This window comes from Physella acuta, unplaced genomic scaffold, assembly GCF_028476545.2.
Source record: "Physella acuta isolate Inbredline_101_S28 unplaced genomic scaffold, ASM2847654v3 ptg001686l, whole genome shotgun sequence".
In the NCBI taxonomy this organism is placed as follows: Eukaryota; Metazoa; Mollusca; class Gastropoda; family Physidae; genus Physella; species Physella acuta.
The window spans coordinates 112,832-125,109 of record NW_026733199.1 but is presented as its reverse complement, the minus strand read 5'-3'; the positions used below and the strand labels follow the sequence as shown (position 1 = coordinate 125,109).

Genomic DNA, 12,278 nt, shown 5'->3' with positions numbered 1-12,278 from the left:
GTTTTGTGTTTTGTTAAACTAGTAACAAGCGAAAATAAGATGAATTTAAAAAGTTAAAGAAATATTACAAGTTTGCTTTTGTTAATTTGTTTTTAATTTTAATATTTCGATTAAAACAGTTACTATCAACACTTTCTCAACACACGCAGCATACCAAACCCTGCGTTCGTAAACGTTTATATCTAACCCACGTATTTTATTCATGATTTAGCCAACAAGAATTCCAGTTTAATAAAAAAAAATGACCTGCCTTAAATGTTGTGTTACGTAAAGAAAAAAATATAAAATGGAGAGAAGAGTTTTCGTAATAATGTTAGCAGATTGTAATGCGTTGGAAAATTAAATATGTTGTTATAGGTTACTCGTGATCGAAAAACAACAACCATTGTTTGAAAACCTCCATTTTAACATTTTAGAAAAGTGCTTATCAGTATGGAACATGTACAAAGATGGGCTAAGATGCTGTACATGATAATTTACATAGTTTACACAGTATCTTGATATTGGAACATGTTTGAAAGTGGTCTCAAATATCTTGAAAAATGTGGATATTTTTAATAATTAAAACAAATTAATAAGAACGCGTACTGAAATGTGTAAAAGCAAAGAAAATAATTTTCCCTTTTCGAACCTGAGGGTTATTGGGGCAAGTTAAGTAGAGTTCACCTGTTTCTGTTACCTCGTCATATTCTTATGAAGGGTCGAATTCCAGCCGTAAATGTATTACATGATATTATTTGTGAAGTTTAACTGTGAAAACAATTATAATTACCTATAGATATTATTATTGTTATCGTTTAAATGCTGTGGATATACCGTGCATGCTGAGAATTAAAGCGCTGAAGTATTTTTTTCAATAAAACAATTAAAAGTATACATAAAAAAATAAGAGAAACAGTGACAGCAACTGCTAAAATAATAGTTTTTTGCTGAGATACTTTTACATCATTAGCAGTTGCTGACGATACTGGGTTAACAGTTGGGCTTTTGTTTAAGTCTGGATTAGTTTTGCTGAAGTCTTTTTTTTCTTTTGATTTGTTAGTCGCTCTAGATACAGCGACCCTTTGATTGGTACTGTGCTTCTTTTGCTCCATTGTGACATTCGTCCGGTCCGTTGTTTGAATGATGTTGGATCCCTTGTTTTGTGGCCAGATTTCTTGTACTATAAGATGGATGTCAAATTGGCAGTTTGGGTTGTACATAGCCGCCATGGTGTCTGCTATGATGGTGTATTCGTCTACCTCCTCATCGCTAGGTTTGTTGTCACCATAGACTTGAATTAAACAAGTCTTGGATGTGTTTTTAATCCATTCACATTGCGCTGTTTCGCTCATCACGGTGAGCTGTTCTATGTAGCTTTCAATTTTCGGGGTCAAACAGCTCTCCATTTTCTCAACGCCTGCTAAATGAAAATTAGACAATCAATCAATAAACAGAATTAACTTAAAACGGCGCATGTATACCTAGTTCAGGGATTAGCTACAACGCTACTTTTACGATTACGATAATGATTAAGTGTTTGGATTACATTAAGGGTAGATTGTTACGGGTTGTTGAGACTTTTCAAATACCACAAGATATATTTGTCTAAAAAACGTATCGCAGTTTACCCCATCACATATATGTCCCAAAAACTTAACATATGTCACCCAACATATATACTGCCATTTAAACAAAATGTGTATTTGAATATATAAACCCGTATACGTACCTTATACCTCAAACATATAAACGGTTAGTTTACTCACCATATGTGTAATACAGATTCATTTTACTATCGGCCATTAATACCGAAAGAGTACCATATCTCACTATTGTGTAAAACGGCTAATAAAACTACCCTAATTACTCACCACACCCCTAGACCGTAAACTTACCATATGTCCTGGTCATATCCTCGCCTCCTAAACCACATACCACGAGTACCAGCATAACACAAGAGAAACAAAGCAGTTCCATGCCAGCCTCTGTTTTTTTTTGTCAAGCTCCGGCCCATGAAGAAACATTGAATGAAATTAGTGTCATTATCTGCCATCCCATGGATAGTGAAAACAATAAGTATCGTTTTAAATCATGGACGCACCCACATTTTTAAAGGGTGGTTCAAGTGCTTTCCGTGCTCTGATATGCCATTTAATTTGACTCAAACACACGCGTGCACCCACACACACACACGCACAAACGCACACACACACACTGATACACACGCATAAAAACATACACACACATAAACACACATATACATATATATGTAATCATATATATATATATATATATATATATATATATATATATATATATATATATATATATATATATATATATATATATATATATATATATATATATATATATATATAAAACAAAGATTTTAAGAATGAAATTTACTTTTACGTTGCAGTAAAATAATTTTAAATAGTGAACGCCGTCACCAATAGCAGTAAGTCGTCGCCCCCCCCCCCCCCCTCGACACACACACTCAGCACAATCCAGTCAACGCTACTATGAGTTTGTATGTATGTATGATAAGCCCCCCCTCCCCCCCCCCCCTTTAACCTAAGTGCAAGCGCCCCTGTTGTTTGTTGTTTTTTTTATCGAAAACCTGAACATTTTAGTAACATTTATGATTGAATGTAAAATAACTATTACTTAGCCAAAAAGAAGGATTGCAATAATTTTTTTTATTCACTACTAAAAAAGCCCCACCCTTCATTAATCATTGACAACTGTAGAAGGCTAGCCTGCCCTACAGCTGAGTGCTCTCTTGTAGTCGGCAATAAGGAAGTAAGTCACAACGCCAGTTTACATGGCCCTTGCTCGATAGTGTATTTTTAATCGCTATAGGGCTGGTAAGTAGGTCACCAACCAGTTCAGGGCTCAATAAAACCATAGGTTGGTGACCTACTTACCAGCCCTATCTTCTTCTTCGTTCTTAATTTTTAGTGTTGGGAGGGATCGAGCCTTATCTGCCAGAGGGTTTGAACTCGAGACTTTTTTTTTACGAATTTATCAACCATGAGCTTTGCCGACTCGACCATGCTTCCATCACAATTAAGGATTACGTGTCAACTGGTTATGCGCCGTTGAGGCCATTGACTCGGATTTCAGCCTGCTTTTCTTTTTTGGATTTGCTTCCACAGCCGTTGTTTGATTTTGGAGTTGTCTCTCCTAGAAGAGTGGCTGTCCCCAGCCAACGAGCCTCATCTGCCCGAGGGTTCGAACTCGAGACTCTTCGGTTTAGCAACCATGAGCTTTACCGACTCGACCACGCCGACCCCTACCAACCCTATAAATGTGATACATCCACGAATCATTGTTGTTTGCAGGATGACATAATTGTTAGAAGGAAGTTTACGTCGTTGTTTTTAAAGGCTTTTATTTAGTTTGCTCAGTATGTTTGTGTGGCCCCGCAAATCTTGGAATCTAAATTTAACTTTTTTTTTAAAAACCCATTTCCAAATGTCCGATTGAGCTGAAATATGTTCAGTTTCCATAATTGATAGCCCAGGCTTTTATCTTTGTCACACCAGCATAAAGCACTAGTAAGGTTACCACAGTTTCTTCCAGGCTTCTCTTAGGGGGTGCTCAGCCCCCCCCCCCCCCCCCCCGAAGAAAGTCTACCGCCCCTCCCAACGAAATGGAATTTTTATAGAAAATATATACTTTTACCAGTGTCCCCTCCCCCCCCCCCCTGAAAATGTAGTCCGCTCCCCCCCCCCCCCCCCTTCAAAAAATATCAAGTGCCCCCCCCCCCCGGAGAAAAAAGTCTGGAAGAAACACTGAAGGTTACACCAAACTATTTATGTTCTTAATTTGAGTGTATTTTTTCTTCATTTGTGATTGTATGTGTGGCTTGTGAACAGAATAAAAAAAAATTTCATAAAAAACGTTTTAATAACAAGCTTTTATGTAATGATGCACTAAAAAGTAGAAAATAAATTATAGACTACTATTTAAATAACTATAAAGAAAAGCGTGGGTCACTTTAGTATCTATTGGATACCTTTACTAATGTTAAGGAAGACACCCACGCTTTTCTTTATAGTTATTTAAATAGTAGTCTATAATTTATTTTCTACTTTTTAGTGCATCATTACATAAAAGCTTGTTATTAAAACGTTTTTTATGAATTTTTTTTTCAGAACTTTACATGTTTTATCTACAATAGAGTTACATGACTAAAAACCATTGCGCGCCTACTGAATATCACGTTCAGTAGGCGCGCAATGGTTTTTGAACGCAGCCATTACGTGGTCGTGATGGCGCAGCTATTGATGACGCGTGTGGTGTGGTTGGCTAGACATGCCTACTAATTCGGTCCAAATTTTAATTAATTCATAAAAAATCAATTAGGCATCCAATTAAGTCAAATTTAGTTTCAGATTGCATTGTCTTCATGTCTTGACCCACGTGCCAACTGTGAATCGTGTCGGTCAAGTAGAACTGTCCGAATTTTCACTCCTGCGTTTCCGTCTAGACTGACGACAGACTGACGAGGAAGTGAGTTAAATAAAAGCTTGTAATAAAAACTTTTTCATTGAACATTTTATTTTTAATGTGAGATTTATTGTGCATTAAACATCCTCGTGGCCATAAATAATTGTTCTTTCACTGCTCTGCTGTTGCGCCACCCCCTCCCCCTTTCACAAATCCGTTATGTGGTCGAATAGTACGAACATTGTTGTTGTAATTAAAATTAGAATGGTTACTAAAGCTAAAAGCTTTTCATATTGTTAAAGTTATAAACATGAACAAATGCTATGAATGTTTTGAATTATTTTTATTAAAATGTGTTTATTATACATTTTAAGTATGTTGTTAATATTACACGTTATAATTTTTTATCTTACATACATTATTATTTGATACATTATGGCATTAACTATTGGTCATGAGTAAAAAAACAATTCATGTATATTATTCATTTTATTTATAATAAAAATCACTTATATAATGATAAAATGATGTTAATAATTAAAACAGCCAAAATGTGTTAATATTCCTTAATGTAAAGAAACCAATATTTATTTTAGCATTTTGTTTATTCCTATGTCATCGAGTCTACAACGTGTTAACAATCTAGCTGCATAACACTAGATATTAAAGTTAACATCAATATTACATTTTTATGAATCACAAAATTAATGTAATTTACAGGCATGTTCGGTTTTTACAAATAAAATTCCTGTTTATTGAGGGGGGAGGGGGGTCATCCACAAATGACGTCGCATTCATAGGGGGTCAATAATGTTTTGACGGTATGTGATGAGGGAGGGGGTGTGGGAAGTTCAGATGGTGTGACTTCACACTTTTGCAGTATAAAAATGTAATGTTAGAAAACGAATTTTAGCCGTCATTTTGCGTTTTAGAAAAATTGTTTTAATAAATTGACCGAGCTCAGTCAAGATTTAGAAAAAAAAAATCGATGTATTAAGAAACATCCAACGTCAATTTTGAGGAGGGGGGGGGGGGAAGGACGTTGTAGACTGAGGTTTGATGTCCTTTTTTTTGGGGGGGGGGGGGTGGTCTGGCTTTTAATGACGTTGTGTGACGAAGGGGAGGGGATGATAATAGTCGTCAAAAAGAAAAAGCTTGACGTCATTTATGGATGACCTCTGATGATACTTCATTGAAATTGAGAAATGTAAGCCTATATATTCGTGCTTGTTTACTACATTATAAAAGTTGAGCTGTATCGATTGATCAGAGTCATGAGCAGCAGGCAGGTGGTGACCGTGAACGATGAGGTGGTCGCAGTGGCAGGGTTTCTCGCAGTAGCTGGCAACACGGTCGTCTGCCTCGTGTTCGGCTTCTCCGATGGCCAGATTTCTTGTACCATAGCCCGGATGTCAAACTGGCAGTTGAGGTTGAAGTTGGTTGTCATGGTAACTGCTGTAGATGTGTATTGCTCAATCTGGCCATCGCTAGGTCTTTTATCGCCGTGGACTTGAGATAAACAGGTTTTTGTTAGGTTTGAAATCTTTTCACATCGCGCTGTTCCTTCCATCGATAAAAGTTGCTGTAAACTGCCTTGGACATTTGAAACCAAGCAGCTCTGCGTGGTCTCCTCCCCTGCTAAAGTAAAGTTTAGTTTAGTATTGTTACGTCCCTGACATAATATAGCTTCCCTTGTATTGTGTGCTCGAACGATAGTCCCCTGTTTTCGTATATAGTTGTAGCCCTTGGTTGAGTGTGTTTACATAGAACGAGAGGAAAACCGCAATAATTTTATTTTAAAAATCTATGGTAAAATACCATATATATTTATTATTCTAAACTGCAGCTAAAATGAGCTTTTAATATAATTTCAACCCATTTAGGCGCCCCTAGGGTCGGCGCCCGGGGACATATGTGCCCCTCCCCCCCTCCCGTCGCTAAGCCTCTGTAGTAAATGAAGGATCAATGATTATATGGCCAATTAATATGTTAGCTTATAAAATTTTAGAACTTCACAATAGGTTTTTTTTCAAGATGTACGCCGTTGCCATATCAACCATATTTTCAAAAGAGTCCCTGATGCTTGCAAATATTTTCCTTTAAGTACTCTAACTTTGATATACACAAATAAATCAATACAACGTTTTAATTAAGAAGTTTTTTTTTCTGGAGCCTACCATCTTAAAAAAGAAAGATTAGTAACAGTTTATAATAAATAGAAATTACACATATTTAAATTCTTTAGCATATTCAAATCGTAAAACAAAGGACCATTTAATGACATTTAAAATTTAATTGATTAAATATATATATATTAATTGCTTACCGAATGTCACCATACACATTGAAACAAAAACACTTGCAAAACATACGCTTCTCATCATTAAAACATTAAAAAACTAAAAGCCTTGATTCAAAATATAGACAGTATTTACGATAGCAAAAAAATTACTGCGTCGGCTTATTCTCTGAATCTTACGGGATGTGAAATAGACAGAAAGGAAACAATGACGTTGTATTCTAAGTGTTACCGTTTGACAACACTGACTGAGCAAGCAGGATCCAGGATATAGTCAGTTAACAGTAAACTTAGAACAATTGTGGATTGTGAAAACAAAGCACAATGTTGAATCCATCTACAACAATAACATGTTGTTTTTTTATGTCGCTATATTTATTTTTAGAGTAACTAATTGAGTGCATTTCTTATACATCATTTTTAATAATGAAACACAACAGGAAATAATATCTAATTATTATATTTTATAACAATTTATATTTCATATTTTTCAAAAAATGGAAATGAAAGGAGAATCAATTCAAAATAATTTATTTTTTTTGCTAATCAGTGAAAATGTAATGCAAATAATTATTGTACAACATTCGAACAGAAGAACCAAAGCTCTTAGCAATTAAGGTGTAAACTCCTGGCATGCTTATCCTAAAATATTAAAGTCCATGTGCTCTTGCAATCTCTCTCTCCGTAAAATATTTTCCGAGGCTATGAGATCAGTATCTTCAGCAACATGGTGAATTTAAAGATACGGACATTTGTTTATAATAATATGTTGGATGTACTAAATGTTTGAACTAAATTTTTATTAAAGTCGGAAAATTAAAATAAAGTTTTATTCGAAAGTAGAAATACTTCTTTAATTATGCAACCGGAGAAGTGTTTGTAGGTGTGACAAGAAACCCATCTTGAGAACTTATAAGTAATACAAAAACTATCATAGCAAAAAGAATGACGTCACGTAAGACAAAAAGAAAATACCATTACGAAACAATGTTAATAAAAAGTTTAAACTACGGAAAGTACACAACACTAATGGCGTCACTGATTGTATGATAAAAAATAAAATTATCTAATGTCTAATTATCTAATATTAATGACGTCATCTTCAATAAGATTCGCTCTCCACATCTTCAAATTTTCGAATATGAAGAAATGAACTATTTCCTTCAAAGTTGATTTAGATCTAGATATAGGCCTGCTTATCAAGTCACGCTATAAAATGTACACATTGTCTCGGCCCAAAAAAAAATTAGTTTTAAAAAACAAACAAAATACCATTGAATAGTCGGATTTTTAACATAATCATTTCATTCACTAAATATGGTGTAGTGATGACTAAAAATGTATATAATTTGGTTTTAATTTTTCTAATTGGTATTGGTTGCCTATGTTATATTAACTATGGCGGAATTTTAGCTATTAAGTTACTTCTTTGCTTTGTCACTAATATCGTTCAGCGTGTAATAAAACATATTGCATTTTGACCAATAGCTATTTTATCAAATATATTTCTCAAACAAGTATACCATTTAAAAATGTGGGCCTATTATTCACGTATAACGGGTACTGGTGACTAGTTGAAAATAACCCGCAACAGAAACAAAAACATAAAGCAATAAAACCGGGGGATTGAGACCGACTAAAGTAGAATTAGCTTTATATGGATGCTTCATGTTTCTTAGGCAGAAAATGGAAAGATGATGATAACATAAAAGTGTTCACAGGATTAACTGGTAAAATAACAATACATTCAAACATTAGGCTAACTAAATGTATCCAGTATATATACATACATACATATATATATATTTATATGAATATATATATATATATATATATATATATATATATATATTCATATAATATATACGTTTATTTATTTATCTATGCTTCTATCGATCCAAAATTAGTTATACATTTTATACATATATACAGTTGTTGCAGTAAGATGGATATTACAGAATGCTGCTGTCTCTATTGTGAACGTGTAATCCACATCACGGAAATGTACAGTTATAGTCCATATTTATATCATTTTTCTAATTAAGTTTTAATGTCATCTTCAGCTAATAAACACAATAAAACACTGTTTAAAGTGTCTTTTTGCGTTAGTATTCAATAATCAAACCAGAAGTAAACATTTCCACTTATAAAGGTTGAAAGATTATCTTTGCGCATGCTCCAAAAATTCCAGAATTCTGAAATGTTGCATTATTAAAATCCAAATTTGAAAAAAAAAATGATACATCAGTATTTAGCTGATCACACGAAGAAGAATGCTCTATCACTAAAAAAATAACTTCACGTGAATAGAGATTTTATAAAAAAGATATCACCAAAAGGAATAAAATATTTCCCAAAGTTATCACACGAAAATGTACAAAATGATTCCTAAAACTATCATAAATAGAAGCTGCGTGAGTGGAACACCACAACCTCCACTGTTCGTGTCACCCCAGATCTCAGATACGATGGCAAAAAAGTCAATAGAACAAGACACGTTTTGGTTTTTGTTCGCCTCTTGTTGAATGTAGACCGCGTAAAGCTTTTCCCTTTCCTCTTCTGTTGGCTTTTTCTTGAACGCCTTCAGTGCACAGAAGATTAGAATTTCCTTGTACATGCAGTCGGGGTTAAAGTTTGGGGATGCTACGATCTGACTGTACCTCTGTGTTATGCACTCACTCGCCCTGTACTCTCCGCCCCATCGGGTACGGATGTGATGAACTAGGCTGACGTTGCAAAGCTTCGAATCGTTGTACAGGCCTTGAATCCTGTGAAGAATCATCCTCTGCTCGTAGTTTTTGGGAAGTTTTAAGAAGGCGTCCACGCTACAACTAGCGGCAGTGTGAAGAATGTGACAACTGTCACTGTGACTGCTTGTGTTCGATAAAGTTTGGGTCGCATACTCGAGGCAACTATCGAACTTGGTTCTGTTCATGCCTAGATACAAAATAATTAGTTAATTAATTTTAATTAAGTAGTAACGATATAAGTCCCTTCATTATCAGCAGACCAAACGTCAATAAAAACGTCAATAAAAAGTCAATGGTTGAAAGTTGATAAAAGTTCAAACGTCTTCTAGAGTTCGGTAGATGAAACAGATAGACATAAATGTAGATGTAGATGTAGTTGTAGATGTAGTTGTAGATGTAGACGTAGATGTAGATGTAGATATCAGATATCAGATAGAGATAGAGATAGATAGAGATATAGGTATAGGTATAGGTGTAGGTGTAGGTGTAGGTGTAGGTGTAGGTGTAGGTGTAGGTGTAGGTGTAGGTGTAGGTGTAGGTGTAGGTGTAGGTGTAGGTGTAGGTGTAGGTGTAGGTGTAGGTGTAGGTGTAGGTGTAGGTGTAGGTGTAGGTGTAGGTGTAGGTGTAGGTGTAGGTGTAGGTGTAGGTGTAGGTGTAGGTGTAGGTGTAGGTGTAGGTGTAGGTGTAGGTGTAGGTGTAGGTGTAGGTGTAGGTGTAGGTGTAGGTGTAGGTGTAGGTGTAGGTGTAGGTGTAGGTGTAGGTGTAGGTGTAGGTGTAGGTGTAGGTGTAGGTGTAGGTGTAGGTGTAGGTGTAGGTGTAGGTGTAGGTGTAGGTGTAGGTGTAGATGTAGATGTAGATGTAGATGTAGATGTAGATGTAGATGTAGATGTAGATGTAGATGTAGATGTAGATGTAGATGTAGATGTAGATGTAGATATAGATATAGATATAGATATAGATATAGATATAGATATAGATATAGATATAGATATAGATATAGATATAGATATAGATATAGATATAGATATAGATATAGATATAGATATAGATATAGATATAGATATAGATATAGATATAGATATAGATATAGATATAGATATAGATATAGATATAGATATAGATATAGATATAGATATAGATATAGATATAGATATAGATATAGATATAGATATAGATATAGATATAGATATAGATATAGATATAGATATAGATATAGATATAGATATAGATATAGATATAGATATAGATATAGATATAGATATAGATATAGATATAGATATAGATATAGATATAGATATAGATATAGATATAGATATAGATATAGATATAGATATAGATATAGATATAGATATAGATATAGATATAGATATAGATATAGATATAGATATAGATATAGATATAGATATAACATTTATCAAATACTTACCCCGAGCCAAAGCCAAATAAACTATTGCCACTACCGCTAAAATACTACGGAGTGACATGGCCAATTGTTTACCTAGATCTGATACTTAAACCACTGCCTCATGACATCATAAACAACTACTATCCCAGTAAACAAACACTGACTCGCTAACATACTCTAGTAAACCACTGCTAACTAGAACACAACAGCAACAATGTAGAGTCACCGTGTGCTCGCACATAATATTTTTAAGTTGCTTCCCCTCTTCTCCCTGGTACAGACTGTAACCGGAAACGTGTACTGGAGATAACGAAAGTTCAGCCAATCAGTGCTGGTTGGAATACAATAAGGGCGATATCGTTGATTGCTGTGCGTGTGTGCTGTGTTTGTTTACGTTGTTGATTGCGTTGTTTGTTCATCTTGTTTGTGTGTTTTATTTGTTAATTTTTTTTTTAGAAATCGATTTATTGCACATTTTGGCAGTCGTTTCATACAGAAAAGTTGTTACAAAGAACTCATACAAAAAATTATTGTTTAAGCCGACGTTCGACTGTTACATTCATTTTAGTTATACCAAGAAGTCGTCGTTGTCATAGTATATATGATCTCGATTTAAGAAAAGAAAAAACGCTACAGTTCAGAAAAGGATTTTTTAAAAAAAAATGGCTAAATAAACTATTTCATTATTTCACGAAATTAATCCAGACTAGCTCTATAAAGCAGTGTCTATAGTAACATACCAACCAAGATTAACTCTAGTCCAACATACCACCCAAGATTAACTCTAGTCCAACATACCACCCAAGATTAACTCTCGTCACGCGAGAATGGTTACATGTTAACGACGCCTCGCTCTGATTACCTGTAATTCAAATGTAATGTCTTTTAAAACTGTTGCCTATGTTCATGACAACTAACCTACTTATTGCTAATTTGTTAAGACCAGAGCTGAGATATGCACGTCTGTGATGACGGTAGCTTATAGGTCGTATAGGTCAAGTAGAAGTTAATAGAAACAGGCTAGTTGGTTAGAGAGACCAATGGTAGTGCAGAAGCTCAGAGGGGGGGGGGTAGGGGGGGGGGGGGGTGGGGGGTGGGGGGTGCGGACCGCACCGGGTGACACCATTTAGGGGGGTAACACCAAGACAAAAAATAGCAAAATATATAGAGAAAAACTTGAAGAGGGAGTGCAAATCGAAAGTATGAGGGGGTGCAAATTGAAAGTTTTAGGGGGGGGGGGGGGTGCAAATCGAAAGTTTGAGGAGGGTGCAAATCGAAAATTTAAAAGTTTGTCCCCGGGAAGGGTCGCTACGCCTTGGGGGTTGACACCATTAAGTGCTACACCGGGTGACACCCGACCTCGCCACTGCAGAAGCTGACCGGTCAC

At 35.2% G+C, this 12,278-nt stretch overlaps 2 protein-coding genes across 3 annotated transcripts; both read right to left on the bottom strand.

The window, feature by feature from the left end:
• Positions 1 to 553: 553 nt before the first annotated feature.
• Positions 554 to 1,990, bottom strand: LOC131929849 (uncharacterized). Of its 2 annotated transcripts, none has more exons than XM_059286243.1 (2): positions 1,878 to 1,990; positions 554 to 1,402 (listed from the first exon to the last, which is right to left on the bottom strand). In XM_059286243.1, exons 1-2 carry the CDS (start codon positions 1,957 to 1,959, stop codon positions 798 to 800), a joined length of 687 nt encoding a protein of 228 aa, XP_059142226.1. In that variant the 5' UTR covers positions 1,960 to 1,990; the 3' UTR covers positions 554 to 797. The 2 variants fall into 2 exon arrangements, with proteins under 2 accessions (XP_059142226.1, XP_059142227.1); XM_059286244.1 differs by lacking the exon at positions 1,878 to 1,990 and adding an exon at positions 1,749 to 1,775.
• Positions 1,991 to 8,612: 6,622 nt separating this feature from the next.
• Positions 8,613 to 11,121, bottom strand: LOC131929848 (uncharacterized). Its single transcript, XM_059286242.1, has 2 exons — positions 10,913 to 11,121; positions 8,613 to 9,673 (listed from the first exon to the last, which is right to left on the bottom strand). Exons 1-2 carry the CDS (start codon positions 10,968 to 10,970, stop codon positions 9,099 to 9,101), a joined length of 633 nt encoding a protein of 210 aa, XP_059142225.1. The 5' UTR covers positions 10,971 to 11,121; the 3' UTR covers positions 8,613 to 9,098.
• Positions 11,122 to 12,278: the final 1,157 nt, after the last annotated feature.